At 41.6% G+C, this 19,157-nt stretch overlaps 2 protein-coding genes across 2 annotated transcripts; one reads left to right on the forward strand and one right to left on the reverse strand.

Annotated features, from left to right (window-relative positions):
• Window positions 1–10,417: 10,417 nt before the first annotated feature.
• LOC308233420 (olfactory receptor 51E1) lies at window positions 10,418–11,383 on the forward strand (the record flags this gene model as incomplete). Its single annotated transcript, XM_080640349.1, has 1 exon — window positions 10,418–11,383. Exon 1 carries the CDS (start codon window positions 10,433–10,435, stop codon window positions 11,381–11,383), a length of 951 nt encoding a protein of 316 aa, XP_080496475.1. The 5' UTR covers window positions 10,418–10,432.
• Window positions 11,384–16,361: 4,978 nt separating this feature from the next.
• On the reverse strand, window positions 16,362–17,349 carry LOC308233418 (olfactory receptor 51I2-like; the record flags this gene model as incomplete). Its single annotated transcript, XM_080640347.1, has 1 exon — window positions 16,362–17,349. Exon 1 carries the CDS (start codon window positions 17,322–17,324, stop codon window positions 16,362–16,364), a length of 963 nt encoding a protein of 320 aa, XP_080496473.1. The 5' UTR covers window positions 17,325–17,349.
• Between the last annotated feature and the right edge of the window lie 1,808 nt (window positions 17,350–19,157).

Genomic DNA, 19,157 nt, shown 5'->3' on the forward strand with positions numbered 1-19,157 from the left:
CTCTCCAGCCCACCTCTGCCCTCCTCCCCAGGCCCTCACCACTCACTGTCTGCAGGGCACATTTCCTTTGTGTGGTAGGTATGGATTATATGGCATAAGAATGAGTACACTAACTGTGTTTCTGGGTGGTAATTATCGAATGATGTCTCTATGTATTCGGAGTGGCAATAGGAAGGTAAGGTCCTGATTATGGAAGTAATTTCCAAATCTGAGAGCAATCTCAAAGGCCCTGTTTCTTGGCCTGGGCTCAGCATGGGTATGGCTCAGCCTCTGGAAGTGATAGGAGAGGAGAGTGCTTCCTCTTTACATCTTCTCAAAGGCCAGACCACACCTTCTTTTTCCCGACCACATGATTTTAGGTGCTTCTGTTACCTCTCCCCATCTTTCCTCCCACACTTCCTGCTCTTCCTGAGGCATTGATCTCTCTAAATCCCTGGTCTCCTACCTCAATATCAGGTCCCAGTATCTTCTCCTCTCCCTTCCCTTTCTTGCTGGTCTACCAAACATGTTTAAATGTCATTGGTTCTGGGGAGGTTCTCTAAATCCCTCTGGGGAAGCAGTGAACAAGAATGAGGGTCGGGGGTTGGGGGGGCACCGATATGAGACATTGTAAAGGCTCTGGCATCTCCTAGAGATAAGAAATGTTCACATTGATGAAAAAGTAAAAAATAAAAAAAAATTTAAAAAATGTTCACAGTGAAGAAAACAATGTAGGTTCATTTGAAGCAGAGGAAAGAATACTAAAGTAGTACTTATGAGGTTAAAATCCTGAAAATATCATAAAGTGGTATACTATATAACCACCCTGGATCTCATTTCCTCTTCTGTGTAATGAGACACTATAATAGTGATGATGTTGTAAAGCTCAAATACTATGAACATCCTTTATAAATTGCCAAGTATTGTAAATGTGCAATAAACTATTATATTCATGTTTGTTTTATTGCTTTAGGAAACATCCACCTTCTGGTCTTTGTGAATGGTGCCTTAGAATTGTGCATCACCAGTTTGGCCATTAATTAAACATTTATGTCATTAATTAAAACAACTTTTTATTTATTCATTCATAAATTGTTTTCATGAAGCTTCAGAGAAGTTGAAATTCATTTCCCTGTGAAATTCAAATTTACCAGTGAAATTCAATGAAAGCACAACCTTGCCAAGAAATTCCCTTAAATGTGGTTGATATCTATATCAAGAAAAGGGATATTGTGGGGTTACAATGAGGTGCCATCTAGGTTAGGATCACTAGCTTTGATATTTAGGCATGTTACTTAGCTTACTGAACCTCAGTAATTTTGGGAACTGTGAGCACTGTAAAACAGAAACATACTGTAGCTCCTGTGGGTGGTTGTGGGATTAAATAGAATAATAGATGTGAAAACACATGGAAAATAGAAAGTGATCAATAAATGTTGGTGCCAATTCAGTCATTCTTCACTTTAAGTCGTTGGTAGATCGTGTGACTTTAAGTGAAACGCTTGAAACGAAACCAATTTGACCACAGGCTGATTGATATAAGCAAGACTTAAGTTCCTGCAGCGTCTCATCAATGTTATAACAAAATGACATTGAACAAAATGACATTATTCGAGGACCTGCCATAGTTTTAAATAATAAAGCGAATAAAATAAGATGTGCTTATTTTATTTTGACAACCAATAGGTCTTTGTATTAGGAAAATATTTAAAAGTATAGTCATCTTCACCCTTCATAACCACATTCTGTGCCAAGGCCAGAGCCAGTCCCTGATCCATATTGCAATGTCCCTGGTTTTAGACAAACTCATGGCCTTCTTTCTTAGGAGATCTGGGGACATCTCTGAGTCCCCTAGAATCTCTATATTTAAATAACTGGTGGTAAGTGCAGTAACTGTTGCTTGTTGGAAAACCTGGCTAATTGCTCACTAGATTAAAGGCTTCCTCTAGGCTCCCACAGGCTCTGTGCTTCCCTCTATCATAAAATTAGGGCCCTATATTCAACTGGATGTTTACCGCTCTGTCACAGAGCTTAAATAGTTATGTAACCGATTGTTCATCCTCTGTTATAGAACTTAAATATCCATATGATAGTTGTATGTCTCCCTTGAGGACAAGGACTAGGTTTTCTTATTTGTAGCACCGGGCATATAAGGTGCTCAATGGCTGTGGGGTTGGGGCCTTTCCGAGAGAGGGAAAGGCTGAGCAGTTTCTTCACTTTACATAAACAAATTCACTCTTATTCCCCCACCTACTCTCATCTCTTCTTCCTTTCTCAATAAATTATAGTCCTTAAATTTTATAAAGTCCACGAAGTACTTTCTGGAGCTATTAATGATCAATTATGATCCAAACATAACATTATATTGTAGATAGAGTTTGGTTAAATATTCTCACTTCTGAGGCAAGATCCTTCTGTATTCTCCACTCATTATGTCATGAATCTTAAAGTTTTCTTGTCTGGCTGAAGTCACTATGGTTGACCTAAGTGAGCACTGGATATGCGAAATCTAAGCTTTTCTGGTGGAACTTTCCCCAGCTTGCTCCCATGCATGTGCTGATCAGTGTTCAGCTGAATTTTTGAGGAGGACCCGTTACATATCTCTGGAGTTCTCTCTCTGTGTAGATCTCTCATCTCTAATCCTCTGCATTCAAATTCTAGCTAGCTTGGTCTTCCTGAACTTTCAGCTACATATCTTCAAGTTAAGGTGTCCTCTGTCTGGGGCCTCCGCCCCTGTGCCACAGCATGAAAACTCTCTTAAGGCTGTGAACTGAGGAACCACAGGTTTACCTCATGTGTTTCCCATGTTTCAGGGCTCACTGTCCTTCGTTGCCTGATATCCAGTATCTCCCAAACCATTGTTTTATATATATTGTCCACTTTAGGTCTCTTTGGGTGAATGTTACTTTTTGTTACTCCACCTTGGCCAGCAATGGAAGTTCCTGGGGTATTTTTAAAGACTTCACACAGTGTAAGTCTAAATGGGAGGTTGTGGGAGGTGGTTCAAGGGAGATGACAACAAGTGTCAGGCTGCAGGTGTGAAGGTACCTGGAGCCCTTGTAATCTCGAGTTTTGATGTGGTCTGAGTTGAAATGACCTGATTCGACACTGTCTGTTTGTGCACAGCTTAAAGTCAGCACACCCTGTGTTGTGAATTTAAAACTTACAGTTGCAAAATTAGTAAAAAGTAAGAAGAAGTCAACTAGAATTCACTTTGCTTTATTTATAGACATGTTTTTTTAAAATTTATTTAAATATGTAAGGTATTTACTTTCACATTCAAATTGTTCTCCAACTCCCTAAAATGTTCTCTCGCTATTTTTGTCCTTAAGAGAGAAAGCAGATGTCTTTGGTCTTATATGGCTGGTGTTGGGGTTAGGGGAGGATTAAAGAAATCACATTCTCTTTCCTCAGCCAGACATTCAGAAAGCCAAGACTAAAGAAGAAGGCAGAGGCATGGTCCCTGGGGACCACTGGTATGAATTAGCTAGACACAGGACCCAAAGGCTGGAGACAAAGAGGATGAGCTTTGGGGGAAGGCAGATGGGTCCATTAGGCTTAGTAAGGACCCAACCAGGTGCCACCAATGGAAAAGGTGGAGGACAGAGATAGCTTCAGGAAGGTGGTGAGCTGGCACTTAATCATGGGGTCTCCCTTAAAGGGTATGTAGCCTTTCCTCTGGCTGAGTTTGATAAACCTCGAAAGAAACTTGGAGAAAAGCCCCTCACATAGACCATGGACACACAAATGAGTTTTTTGTAGCCTTCCCTTGCTCATTTCCCCTGTCTAACTTCACATTTGGAACTGGTGCAGGGCCCATCTGAGGACTCTAGGGATTTCAGCTCTTTCTGCTCTTCCTTCCCCATCCCCCAGGCATACCTTCCCTGGACACAGAAGCCAAGAAGGACACAGGACCCACATTTGGCTACCGAAGGGTACCTGCTGGTAGACCCTCTGGGCAACACTCCTCCCCGCTGCAGGGAGAAGCAGAAGGAGGAGGAGATAAGACAGGGAACAAATAAATAACCTTGATCAGGGAGGTCTAAAGGAGGGGGCAGAGCCAGAGAGGGCTGCACTGCAGTGTAGCTGCCAGACCTCTTCTGGAAAAGTACTGGAGAAAAGGGCACAGGTTCCTGCAGTGCAGCTGAGGTGAGTGCAGGGAAGCAGGGGTACATCCAGGCATGAGGGCTGCTTGTAGATAGGGGTCTCCCATTAGACCTGCTGAGTGAATAAGAAATCAGACTGAAGAACCAGAAGTATAGGAGTGGGGCTGGGGATATGAAGGTGGCCCCTGACTCACATGACAGACAGCCTCAGTAATTTCTATGTTTGTGTGGTAAAGGGAAGCACAGATGGTAGTTTTCAAGCAATTTCCAGTGATCAGTTTACTGGGTGCCCAGCTAGAGCCTGGTAAGAGATGACCTAAATGAAGATGAAGTGGGACAGAGAACAGATGGGGTTGGAACTGGGCTAGAAATAGACTGTGGTTTGGTGTGTGAACAGGGCCAGTTCTGGGTTGGTAGTGTGGTCCAAGCTCAATTTGTGATAGGGGGTCACACTATAGCTCTGTTGGGGTGTGAGCTCTGAATGGGGTCCAGGCTAATTGGATGCTCTGCGTCAGGAGTCAGGCTGTGGTTGAGATTGAGATTTAGCAATCTTCCTGAGGCTCTGTGCCTAGAATCAGGGTTTAGTCTTCAGCCCATTTAGAAAGTGAATTCGTGTCTACACTGCAGTGTCCCCTGGCTTGTACTCAATCACTTCCAACTTCCCAAACAGGTATGTTCTCTTTCTCTCTGGGTCTTTGCATTTGTGAGAGGGCACTTTTAAAAACAAATTGGATCAGGTCTGTTGCTTAATTTCCTCCAAGTCACTCAGAATTAAATCAAAACTCCTTGCCTACAAGCCACTACATGACCTGGTCCCTTCCCTCACTCTGCCCTCATCTAAAACTCTCCTGTGATCTTGATGCTCCAGCCACAATGACCTTCTTTCTGTTTTGTGAAACCTCAAACTCATTCTTGACTCAAGACCTTTTCCTCTTGTTGTCTCCTCTGTCTGTAACAATCTGCCCCTAGATCTTCGAATGGCTGGCATATTTTATCACACAGCTCTCAGTTTATGTGCCACCTCCACTGACTTCCATCTCAAATATGGGTACCTTGTCCCTGCCCTTTGCCTCCTATTGCTCTGTCTTGTCTTCCGTGCCCTTATCTTTGTCTGAAGTTTTCTCACTTATTCATTTGTTAATTTTTTTGTTATCACCCTCTTAGTACATGAGCTCCCTGAGAACAGTGATCTTTTCTGTTGTACCCATCATTTTATCTCCAGTTTGGGGCAAATAGTAGGCACTCTACATGTTTTTGTTGTCTAACTGAATGTTGCCGTCTCCATGCCCCCGAGCTTGCCTGGTTAACTGCTACTAGCCCCCCAAGTCTTGGCTCAGACGTCACCTCCTTAAGGAAGCCCCCTGAGCATGACAACTTGGTGAGCTATTGTCTGTTTGCTCCTGAGGCCCTTGTAGTTACCCTGGTCCTGGCATTTATCACAACACGCTGTGATGGCCACATCATTGTCTCCATTTCTCCCCACTGTTGGAGGGATGAACTATGACTTACTTACTCTGTCTCTTAATATCTCCAGTCTGGTCCACTATAGACAGCCAATCAATAATTGTCGAAGAAATCAGCGTTTCAATCAAAATCCCAGATCTGGCTTTCCACTGCACCATACTTCCCTGTGTGCAGGCAGCAGCCAGAATAGCTGTGATGGGCACTAACAACTAGGTCAAGCTTTCCAGCTCCTTGGGACTCTGAATGGCTCTGGTCCTCCTTGGGAAGTAGAGGGGCAGGGACCAGAACCCTGGGGCTCTGCATAGGAGTGATTTTGGAGGGCCAGGCTGACTTGTGTGAGTAGAGTGGGGCTGGGACTCTCACTTTCTATTGAGTTAGAAATTGCACTCTCTTATCTTCCTATTCTCATCTTGGCCAGTCTAAAAAGAATGGACAAGACCCTGCAAGGGTTCATCTGCTTCATCAAATATAAGACCCTGCAAGGGTTCATCTGCTTGATCAAATACAGAGAATATGATAATTTGGAGTGGATGTGATTCTGGGGCTGCCACCCTGATGGAGTACTAGGAAAAGGGCTTCTCCACAAATTGGGTGAAGAACTCCAACCTCCTTGCTGGTCACAGCATTGCCCCTGAGGCTGGCCTTCCCTCTCTGGGCCTGGGAGCAGAAGCTAGAGTCTCTTAGGTATTTCTGGACTTCCCTCTGAAAACATTCTCTGACAGATGTTCCCACGGAAGCTGGCAGTGGTACCTGAGACCTCCACCCATTGTTCCAGGCTTTCCAACAGGCCAGGCTACTACACATGTGCACAGAATTAAAAGCAGCTAAAATCAGGGGAAATGTATAGGCCTTGGAGTTAGACAATCTAGGTTAAATTTCTGCTTTACCAATCAACTGTTAAACCCTGACAACATTATTTTTTCCCCTTGGGACATCAGTTTTCTCACATATAACCTAGAGAAGATACACAGAATTGCCATCATGCAACATTGTTTTTGGGCTAGGGATACACGATGCAGTGCCTGGAATTTTGCGGGTGGTCAATGATTTCTGCTATTATCATAAAAAAAATAAAATCAGTGTTGGGAGTGACCTCGTTGTTCTGTTAGGTCAGAAGAGATGGAGCTGAGAGCCCCGGCCTATCTCCCTGACTGCTTTTCGGTGGGTCTCTGAGAAGGCAGGAGCTGAGAGAGTTTTGGGGAAGAGTGTGAGGAGGGGCTGGTCATGAGGGCTGAGCTGGCACTGGGGGAAAGAGTCTTGGAGGCCAGAGGGAAGGAATGAAGAGGTTTAAGGCCTCAAAGTGGATTGCCACTCTCTGTAGCTGGGAGCTCCTGCTCCCTCATCCTCAAGAAAAGGCCAAGATGTCCTTCACAGTTCTCCAAGAAACATTCTGGGGACTTGCTAAGATAGTGCGACTTTTTCAGAGAAATATCTTAAGCACAGGATTACTCCTTAGAAGTAAGAGCAGTGGGGGTGGGCTCTCTAAAAGAAAAGGAAAGAAAAGAAAAGGAAAGAAAAAAAGTTCCTTTGTTTATTTTTCCTTGATTATGCCTTATTTTCAAACTAGAGTGATTTAGTTCCAATTTCCTCCAGATCTCCAAAGTTCTATCTCTGAGGATGTGCCAATGGCTCTAATTACCAACAGTTGCTCAGGCTGGAAGCCATTGGGTCCTTCTGCCTGCCTCCTGGGGGGACTGTAGGAGACGGGGATGCTTCAGGGATGAACAGTGTGAAGGGTGACACTTGGGCCCTCTGGCTGGCTCCCTTACCCATTCCTTTATTTCTCTCCTGCTGCAGTCTTCTGAGGTGTAGCCTGATATTTTACCTCCAGCGATAGCTGCCCGTTTCCTGCTGCCGAGGCACCTCCCTTCCAGTCCAGCTGAATCTTCCCCTCTGATTTCTCCATATCAGTGCTTAGGTTTTGCCATTGTGAGGGACGGATTGCTAGTCAGCATGTGTGTGTGTTGTATGAGTGTGTGCTTGAGGTGGAGTGGCAATGAAGGTGACGAATAGGAGGGAAATAAAACATTTTTAGAAACTTCATACCTCTTTAGAGATCTTCTTTCCTATTTTAATGGAAATGTTCAAAAACAGTGCTTTGCACACTGTGATACAATTTTTGCAATGCCTTTTGACATGCCTTATATGATTTTGCAGCAGCACTATGATTTCTTATTATTGCCCTCTGCATTTATTTATTGCTGAGACTTGCATTCCTAGCCCCAGGACTCTGCTTATTATATCATTTTAGCCTCAGAATATGGCAATCCATGGCAATCCACGATTACTTCCCAGCACATCTCCTAAGGCAGCACGTTTTAATCCTAGTCATTCATTGCACTGCACTACCATGTCTGTTCATGTGAAATTTCTGGATGACATGGGTGTCTGGCTCTCTGGAGAACCAGAGTCTTCTTGCTAATGTCTCCAGGTGAGGCATCCTAGGTTCCCTCCTCTCTTGGGCACAAACCGTGTGTATGTCCACCTTACATTTATTTAGAGTCAAGACTTTGCACCTGCTCTGTTCTCTGTGCAGCCTCTCATGCCCTCTGGCTCCCTGGGTAAGAAAGACCTTTTCTGTTTGACCTAAAAATTCTTGTTCTGAAGTTAAGACCACCCCACCTGAACCTTCCAAACATTCTTTTATTCTTCTCAAAAGTCTCTAAAATTCAGACAACTAGAAATCTTCCTACACTCTTGACCTTGTTGTCCTCATTAGATGCCTATTGAGGGATTCTTCTTTTGAAAAAACTCATTTTACTTTTTAAACAAACATTAACTAAACACTAATAAATATGGTAGGGTTTCTGCCATTAAAAATTCATAATTCAGGGGGAAACTATAAATATGCAATAATTATAGTTCAGGAGGATAAATTCATAAAATGAGACCTAAACAAAGTTCTTTGGGAGCACAGAGCAGGAAATATTTAATTATACCCAAGGGAAAGAGAATTAGGAAAATAGCATAGGAGAGAGAGACAGTAATCCAGAATGTGAATGGTGAGTAAGATTTTGCTCTGTGGAAAGTCAAGGAGAGGGGAAGACACTCAGAGAAACACCGATGTTAGAGAGACATATCGATTGGTTGCCTCCTGCATGCACCCCTGATTGGGGTATGTGCCCTTGATCGGAATTGAACCCGGGACCCTTCAGTCTGAGGGCTGACTCTATCCACTGAGCGAAACTGGCTAGGTTTCAAAGGAATTTTTTTAAAGAAAATAATAGCTAGTGACCTGATTTCTTTTGGTTAGAAGACTATTGGGATTGTGCCAATGAAAAAGATTACATGAGAGTCATGGCAGTCAGAATTGGAGTATCTAGCTTGTGTGACTATTTCGGCCACCCTAACAGAAAAGAGGAAAAACTAGAGGAAAAACAGTTAACAACACAGGCAAGATTTTTTGCACATTAACTATGTGCCCGGCATTGTGTTAAATGTTTCATCATCTCATTTGATCCTCACATTGACATTTATTAGGCAGTGACTGTTATCCTCATTTTAAAGAGGCTTAGAAAGGTTAATTGTTTGCCCCAGATTGCACACTTAAGGAAGTCTTTGACTGGGATTTGAGTTCAGGATTGATTTCATACCTCATATTCTTAAGAGCTATACAACTGTGTGTCTGTAAGAGTTTGTTTTTGTACAGGGAGAGTTTGATGTGCTTGAGCAACAGACAGGTAGATCCTTTAGTAAGACTGTAGAATTATGAGTCTGGATCATAAAAGATAATTCAGGGCTTGCTAAATAGATTTGGGAATCAATAGTTTATACCTAACAAATGGAAAGAAATGAGATGGCTCCAGAATGGGGATATAGAACAAGAACACTGAGGATAAATTTCTCAGAGCATTATCATTTAAGAGCATGCTTAATGAACAAGCAGAGGAGACTGAAGATCCAGAAAGGAGACCAAGAACTAGTGATCAGAGAGAGATGAGGAGCAGAGGTAGGAGGGAGAAGTTCTAAAAAGGAGGGATTTGCTCCCAGTGTCATGCTCCAGAGGCCAGGACAGAAGACTTAAGTGACTGCCCCTTTGCCTAAAAATCTAGGTTAAATATGACACCTTATACCTTCTCCCCCAAGCAGTTTGAATTAAGCTCTGTTACTCTCTGTTCTAAAACTTGTGCTCCTAGTGTCCTCCTGAGTGACAGCTTAATGGTAGAACAAAGATTATTGACACACCCTGAACCCAGTGTTAGATGCAAGTCCCTCCTGATGCTGGCCATGAGCTCTTCTTCACACTCAACTCTTCTCTGGTTACCCATGCAGAGAGGCCCTACCCTGTTGTCAAGAGCCAGATCTTGTAAATCTACCCTTGCTATTTTCTTCCCAAGATAAAACTAACTGAAATATACCCTAAAAATAAATGTCACTATTTCCATAGCTAGCTCCCAAATTATAGCTGAATGTGTGTGTGTGTGTGTGTGTGTGTGTGTGTGTGTGTGTGTGGTATAAATTTATACAATTTACATAATCTCATAAAAAGTAGGAGCACGTGAATATTTATGGATGGTAGAAAAGAAAGGAGGAAGTTAGTTAACTCTAATTGTTTTTCTGAGAGAGATGATCTAGCAAACTCACGTCTGACATTTTTAACCTCAGCAATCTCTACTTACATCCCTCACTTTTGTAGCCAAGGGTGGGGTTGGTAATCATGGCTGGATGAATTATCTGAACCTTGACTTTTGAAAGATGGTTAGGTTGAGTTTAGAATAGGCTCAGAGGGTGGATAGACAATGACATTAGAGTTAGGGTCAGAACAGGGCATCAGCATGGAGGGAAGAGGTGTGGTGTTGTGATTCAGGAGGATCTGACAATTGTTTATCTTTGCATTCCAGCCTCCCCAGGTCTGGCATTGATTGCAATTCAGCTTCTTCACCATGGTCCCTAATGGCAATGAATCTAGTGCCACATATTTCGTTTTAATAGGCCTCCCTGGCTTGGAAGAAGTTCAGTTTTGGTTGGCTTTCCCTTTATGCTCCTTTTACCTTATTGCTGTGCTAGGTAACTTGACAATCATCTACATTGTGCGGACTGAGCACAGCCTACATGAACCCATGTATATTTTTCTTTGCATGCTTTCTGGCCTTGACATCCTTATCTCTACTTCATCCATGCCCAAAATGATGGCCATCTTCTGGTTCAATTCTACTACCATCCAGTTTGATGCTTGTCTGCTACAGATGTTTGCCATCCATTCCTTATCTGGCATGGAGTCGACGGTATTGCTGGCAATGGCCTTTGACCGCTATGTGGCAATATGCCACCCACTACGCCATGCCACTGTGTTAACATTGCCTCGTGTTACCAAGATTGGAATGGCTGCTGTAGTACGAGGTGCTGCACTTATGGCACCTCTGCCTGTCTTCATCAAACAGCTGCCTTTCTGCCGCTCCAATATCCTTTCCCACTCCTACTGCCTACATCAAGATGTCATGAAGCTGGCCTGTGCTGACATCCATGTCGATGTCATCTATGGCCTCATCGTTATCATCTCTGCCATTGGCCTGGACTCAGTTCTCATCTTCTTATCATATCTGCTTATCCTCAAGACTGTGTTGGGCTTGACACGTGAAGCCCAGACAAAGGCATTTGGCACTTGTGTCTCTCATGTGTGTGCTGTTTTCATATTCTATGTACCGTTCATTGGATTATCTATGGTGCACCGCTTTGGCAAGCGGCAGGACTCCCTCCTGCCCATCATCATGGCCAACACCTACCTCCTTGTCCCTCCTGTGCTCAACCCTATTGTCTATGGAGTGAAGACAAAGGAAATCCGGCAGCGCATCCTTCGTCTTTTCCATGTGACAACCCTCACTTCAGATCCCTAGGTGTCAATGATAAAACTTATTTTTCATTCAAAGTTCTTTAATTCAGATTTTAATATCAATATTTTGGGAGACAGTATTAGGAGAAAAACATTTTTCCTTAATAAAAACACAACTGATCCTTCAAAGATGAAACTGGTGGGAACATCTCCTGTGGATAGGGGCAGCAGAACAGTATACTCCCATTCCCCATTTTTGAATATTATTTTTCCCTCTAGTTATTTTCTGTATATAATTATTAAAATCCTGAGGTGGTTGTCGTTGTAGGATTATTATTTCCCATTTAACCACCCAGTCCAATTCTATAAACTGCTTGTACTAGTCCACAGCATTCTGAGATAAGGGTACTACATCTGCAGCATATTTACCAAAGGCTTAAGCATGGCAAAAGTGAAATAAACTCAAGAATACAATATAATCAGATACTTTGGCTTAAAACTATGATTTTTTTCTCCCCAGAAACCATATTGGATCTCAGAAAAGAAGATATACCTGGATTTTCTTCTTCAAAATGATTTCCACAAGGAATATATAATTTACTTTTTTGGGGCACCAGCTGTTAGGAGGGAGATTGGAAGTAAAACCATGCAAAAATGACTGTTACCTGCATTAATGAAAGATGACACACTGTTCTGAGAGTTTTTACAGCCCATGGACACTTCCTTTCAATCTGAATAGAAATATAATTAGTACCTCCATTGTACTAATGGGGAAGGTGATGTTCAGTGGGACACGAGGTCACACAAAAAAGTTGTCTTTTGATGCCTAATTTTATATTGTGAGGAGGAATTGTTAGACCAGTGGGATAGTGAATTAGACATTTCCATAGTCTCACATTTTCTAGGGGAGGTATTTAATTTCCTTTCTCACTCATCCAGTATTGTATTTAGACATTTCCCATTGATATTGTTGGTAGCTTTAATCTCAATAGCTTCTGGTCCATTTACCAATGAACTTGTGAAGTAGCAGCAGGAGTGTGTTGGGGTAATTCCTAACCAGTGGCTAATTTGGGAAATAGTATGATTGGCAGTGGATGCACTCACTGGGTATCTGGAGAAGCGTTTTATAAAGAGATGCATCAGAAAACACCTTGAAGCTCATGGGAGAAATGGCAGGTCTACCACAGACTGGGGAATCAAGAGCATGACACATCATAAGACTGAGGAAGCACATGGGGCTAGCCATGAAGCAAGACTAAGGCAAGCATGGGTCCACAGAAACAGAGTAGAGCATATAGGTGGACAACTACATCCCCAGGGCTCTGAGCTGCCTTATAGGGGAAGCCCACAACATCAATGCTTGGAGAACAAATCTACAGGAGAGACCAATAAAGCCTGTGTTCCTGCCAGCTATACTTAGCATAAATGTGGTCCCAGTGATCCCAGGACCCCCACAAACTAGGTAGCATAGCACTTCCCAAAGGAATCTGAATGGGAAAGGGGTTATGGGCTCCATAGAGTGCAATAGGAATAAACAGGGCAGAAGCAAGACCACTACCCACAGGGGGAGTGCTAGTCAGACCCAAAGAGAGGTAGCTAAATGTGAGAAGCAGGTAGTATAGTGGAGAACATGGCACATGGCCAGCCAGACTTTTCTGGCCATAGCACAAGATTACTTAGTAGAGAGGATATGGAGCAAGCATACCTGATTTCTTGGACTGGAATCCAGAAGACGAGAGTTGTGAATAGTATGGAATCTAATATACCCAGATGAATGGTGGCCAGCAGAACTAGGAGCATAAACTTGAGTCATTGCAGGCTTCATTTGGAGGGAATGAAGGATTAGCCCATTGCCCGGTAGAGTCCAGACACTGGGACTGAAAGAGACAGAATGAAAGACAGAGAACGACATATCATTTTTTCTTATTGGGAAATCAACACATGATTACTATAAATATAAATCTTAGACATTGTGAAAATATTAAAAAGTAACAATATAATAAAAATGCCAATAAATTTGTCACCTTAAAAGGAAATAATTATTAGCATTTTGGTGTTTATTTTTTCAGATTTTTATTAAGTGTTTGTATTCATGCTTCTGTAGGGGCATATGCTAAATGTGTGTGTCTGTTTTATATTTGAAGTGTGATTGGAGACATAGATAGATGAATAATAATAAGATAAATATAGAGATGTCAATTTCATTATTTCAGATTTTAGAAGGGATTCCATGTCTATGGTACTTAATATACTCTGGATAACATTTCATAGATTTTATCCTATACGACTTAAACATTTTGTGAGTGTAAACACACACACACACACACACACACACACACACACACACACACACATTGGGTCACCTGGAAGGGCCTGGAGATAAGAACTAGAATGAGAGGAAGAGGCTGCTTCTTTTTAGGAAATTTGGCTGGAAGTTAGGTTAGGTTCTGGACGAAGACCTTCATCATATGCCTTTTACACGAGCATCCTTTTACCTTCCCCATTTCTTCTTTTGTTTGTGTATTCCTGCCTCTGGCCCTACCATCTCAGCCACTTGGACCTTTTTGAATCCTGAAGAAGTCTGAATGTTAAATCTGTCTATAAGTCACTTTTTAAAAAAAGGTTTTATCTGTTTATAAAACAGTTTATGAACTGTTTTACAGACATGTCTTGTGTTCTCTATTCACCAAACCTAATTCCTCCCCATTCTGGACACACAGCTAAGCATTTCCCAGCCTCTTTTGAGATGGGTATGATTAAATGCTAACCATTACTTTCAATGTGAGTGGAAGTGACATGTGCCACTTCTCTGCCAGGCTCAAAAATCTTCGCATGTTCAATCTTCCACATTTACATCAAATGTGACTTGGGAAGCCATTAGTTACACATGGTAAACCACAAGCAGCCTGGGTTCCTAAAAATTATGTAGAGACAGATCCTTCATACCTGCCACCCTCCATCAACCCATATTACTCTAGGCGGTTGAATAAATAAAAAATAAAGTACTAATGTGTCAAGACTTTGTACATGTTTTTGTTGTCCTTAAGTAGTGTAGTCTTGTAACAACACTAAATAAATAGTTATTGAATAAACAGAATAAAAACTAAAGGAAATAAAACCTGGAAAGTAAGGAGCTGAGGTAAGATTGCTTTTTATCCTTTTAGAGAAAATACTGGATGTATAAATTTATCAAAGAAGCAGATATTTATTTACATTAATATAATTATCAAAAGTCTTAATCAAGCTGGGTCTCATATAGATTTTTTAAAAAAATTACTCTGGGTCAATACCTTCTCATCTTCTCAGGAAACTTATATTATTGTTCCTTCTCCCTATTAGATATTCAACTTCACCATCTCAGTCATTCTTAGCATTTATTATGTTCCAGTCTCTTCCATATTAAAAATGACAATGGCAAGTATAATCCTGCCAAGATACTATATTCCTCTTTTATCTCTTCCCTTTCATAAAATCTCTTAGAGAAGTTAACTGTAACTAATGTCCACTTATGCATCTCTCATCTAGCTCTCCCAGTGCTCCGATATAACCATGGTCTTGGTGGAACTGCCAAAAGAACTATCATCATCAAGGTTTTTAGTCCTTATCTTCTCTGACTTCTCAACAACATTCAACACATTTGACCACTTCCTCTTTCTTGATACAGTTTCCCCTTTGGCTTCCATGGCTTCACACTCTTGGCTTTCCTCTTATCTCTCTTGATACTTCTGTTTCCTTTGCACATACAGTATAGTCTTCTCCGCCTGATGAGACCACATGTTATAAGAGAGCCTACAATCAGACTTTTAATTGTTATGCAATCACATTTATGTTGATGGTGTCTATAGTAGGTGCAATGGCAAACACTGACTACTCTCCATGACTTAAATTTATCTCTAGACTAGACCATTCAGCTAGTCTAGTGCCCCTTTCCCTATTCAAATTTATTTCTACATTCAAAAGAATAATTGAGCTGCTATTATTTCATGAACATCACTAGACACTGAGTATATGTTGGCGCCTTTGGAGTTATGGCATAGTAGAGTGGCAGAATATTACACATGTGCAGGAGACAAACAAGTTCCAGTGGGTAATATGGAAAAGAGAATGAATTAGACAAGATTTTCTGAGAAATTAGGCTTATATTTGACAAATGAGGAAGGTAGCTAGAAATGTGAGGTAGAGTGGGGTGATGAGAATGTTGCAGGCATAGTAAATGGTGTCTGGGTAGACCCTGAGACCAGATAAAACTGATTGTGTTTTAGGTTGTAATCTGCAATTCATACTCCTAAGTTATTTTATAGTAAAAATATTTAATAAATAATTTGTATGTATTAGATACAAACCAAATTACTTAGTATAGTACGTGCAGCCCTTTACAATCTACCTTTCTGACTTCATCCCCCAACTCCCTCTTTAAACCCTATGCCGCAGGCATAATGGTTAAGATATAAAAAGTGGTAGAGATGTAAAAAAGTGCAGAAATGCTCATCTTTCCACAAACACATGTATTTTTTCAAAATATTGAGCCTGTTTTTTATATTGCTCATTTCCCCCCTACGTTTTTCTCTTTTTTTTACTCAATTCCTATGTTGCCTAGGAAAAAACACACACCATCCTACATTTTTTTTTTCAAGATGAAATGAAAAGCATACTCTTCCTTGTAGAGGTTTGTCCAATCTTTCTAGGCAAGATGTAGCAACCACTAATTTGCAATCTCTAGTAATCTTTTGCAAAAAACTTTATTATGATACTTATAAGTCTGTATTCTAGTTGTGTATGTACATGTCATTAACCTGGTACAAAATTGTGAGTTTCAGGAGAAGACCATGTTTTATATATTTCTCAGTCTTTAATTCTTAGCACTGCTTCCAGTACAAAGCAAATGGTGAACCTAAATTTGTAACAGGAAGAAGCCTGATGGTCTTCCCACTGTATTAGCATGGACTAGGAATTTTCAGTACTCGCCAAGCATAGCAGGTTTCTGTGAAGCTATAGCAAGTATCTTTTATGGTACCCAGACCCTGTTGTATTTCATAGTTTCTTCAGCCTTGGCCTTTCCACCTCAGCACTCTGAGCATGGCCTCCCTGATGGGCTTGGATTTCACACTGTAGATGATGGGGTTGAGCACAGGGGGCACCATCAGGTACACATAGGCAACCAGGGCATGTACAACGTGGGGCAGGTACCTTCCAAAACGATGGATCATGGACATGGTGATGCCTGGGATGAAGAAGACAAAGACAGCAAGGATGTGTGAGACACAGGTGTTGAGGGCCCGGATGCGCTCCTGAGGGGAGGCCAGCTCCAGTACTGTGCACAGGATGAGAGTGTAGGACAGGATGATGAGCAGGGAGTCTATGCCCCCAGTGGACACAACCACATAAAGCCCATAGCAGATGTTTATGGTGATATCAGCACAGGCTCTTCTCATTACATCAGGATGGAAACAGAATGAGTGGGACAGGAGCATCTTGCCAGGGCAAAAGTTCAAACGTTTAAGCAGGAATGGCACTGGCAAGAGAGATAACATAGCACGGGCCACAATGGCCAGTCCAATTCTGATGATGACATTATTTGTGAGGACAGCTGCATAGCGCAGGGGGTTGGAGATGGCCACAAAGCGGTCAAATGACATGGCCAGGAGCACCGAGGACTCCACCACAGAGAAGGAGTGGAGGAAGAACATCTGCACCAGGCAGGCATTGAAGGCGATGAGACGATGGTCAAACCAGAGCACAGCCAGGGTAGTGGGCATTGTGGACAAGATGAGACCCACATCGGTGAGGGCCAGCATGGACAGGAAGTAGTACATGGGCTGGTGCAGGCTGGGAGTCCTCCTCACTGCCAGGAGGATGAGGCAGTTTCCAGTGAGGGCTGCAGTGTACATGCAGGAGAAGGGAATGGAGATCCAGCCATGAACGGCCTCCAGCCCTGGGATGCCAATCATCAGGAAGGAAGCTGGCTGGAAGAAGGAGATATTGACATAGGATTGGGAAGAGAGCATCCCTGGAAGGCAGAAGAAGTCTCCAGAAAGATGTGACCTCTTCAATCTGGGAAGACAAAAGACATCAACAGGGCACCAGTCATTAGGAAAACATTTATTTTTGCTGTATAGGCTTTTAAATGAATTATTTTCCAATTCTTAGTTCTTTGTATTAGGAGTAGTTCTCAGAATATGCATACATTAGTGAATATGTCCTCAAAACAAATACAGAATGTAGGGGATAGTTTTAACTTCTTCATGATTACCAGAAAATAAATGACTGAAATGGATTTAGAATTTAGTTGTTTCTAAATGTAAGTTCTATACTATTTTCACCTTACCATGCAGAGTCTTCATTAAATAAAGTGATGTTTATTAATATACTTTAATATATATAGTACTCTTTAAATGATCATTAACATCATCATCATCATCGTATTGTCTTGGTCTATATTGTTATTTTATTAATGCTGCATTTTGCAGTATTTCTAAGTGCTTTCACATAACCTTCTCATTGTTGTCTCAAAATTACCTTGCTGATCGAGAAGGGAAATATTTTAGCTAATGTGAAAGGAGAGAAATTATGTAGCCTACCATAGGTGAGAGCTTCCCCCAGATCAGTTTATTAGAACTTCAGATCTTTTTGTGTTGAGGGGTCTGAGTACAAATCCTAGGACATTCTCTTTTAATCAAGCCCCAGTAATGATAAAGTCCCAGGATGAAAATGAGAACAAGTACTAGGTCAGTTTTGGTAAATGAAGAGACAGTTGATTTTCGACAAGTAACTGAAGACACTTAAATATATGGGTTCAGCCCTAGCTGGGAGATCAGTTGATTAGAACATCATCCCAATATGCCAAGGTTTGATCACCTGTCAGGGCACATAGAAGAAGCAATCCATGAGTGCATAAATAAGTGGAACAACAAATCAGTGTTTCTCTCTCTCACAAGTCAATAATAAAAATTTAAAAATATGCTGTCTAAATATGCCTTGCCCAGAGAATATCAGCCCAGGGTCACTGGATGCCAGTGTAATCCAGGCTACACATTGCTTCTTTTTTTTACTGTTGTTTTTTTTTTTAATTTAATAAATCTTTATTGTTCAGATTATTACAATTGTTCCCCCTTTTTCCCCCCATAGCTCCCCTCCACCCGGTTCCCACCCCACCCTCTGCCCTTATCTCTCCCCCACTGTCCTCATCCATAGGTGTACGCTTTTTGTCCAGTCTCTTCCCGCACCTCCCACACCCCGTTCCCCCCAAGAATTGTCAGTCAACTCCCTTTCTATGCCCCTGATTCTATTATATTCACTAGTTTATTCTGTTCATCAGACTTTTAATTCACTTGATTTTTAGATTCACTTGTTGATAGACATGTATTAGTTGTTCATAATTTTTATCTTTACCATTTTCTTCTTCTTCCTCTTCTTAAAGAATACCTTTCAGCATTTCATATAATACTGGTTTGGTGGTGATGAACTCCTTTAGCTTTTTCTTATCTGTGAAGCTCTTTATCTGCCCTTCAATTCTGAATGATAGCTTTGCTGGGTAGAGTAATCTTGGTTGTAGGTTCTTGCTATTCATCACTTTGAATATTTCTTGCCACTTCCATCTGGCCTGCATAGTTTCTGTTGAGAAATCAGCTAACAGTCGTATGGGTGCTCCCTTGTAGGTAATTAACTGTTTTTCTCTTGCTGCTTTTAATATACTCTCTTTGTCTTTGCTCTTGGCATTTTAATGATGATGTGTCTTGGTGTGGTCCTCTTTGGATTCCTTTTGTTTGGGATTCTGTGCGCTTCCTGGACTTGTAAGTCTATTTCTTTCACCAGGTGGGGGAAGTTTTCAGTCATTATTT

The sequence above is a fragment of the Plecotus auritus genome, assembly GCF_963455305.1.
Source record: "Plecotus auritus genome assembly, chromosome: 9".
NCBI classification, from domain to species: domain Eukaryota; kingdom Metazoa; phylum Chordata; class Mammalia; order Chiroptera; family Vespertilionidae; genus Plecotus; species Plecotus auritus.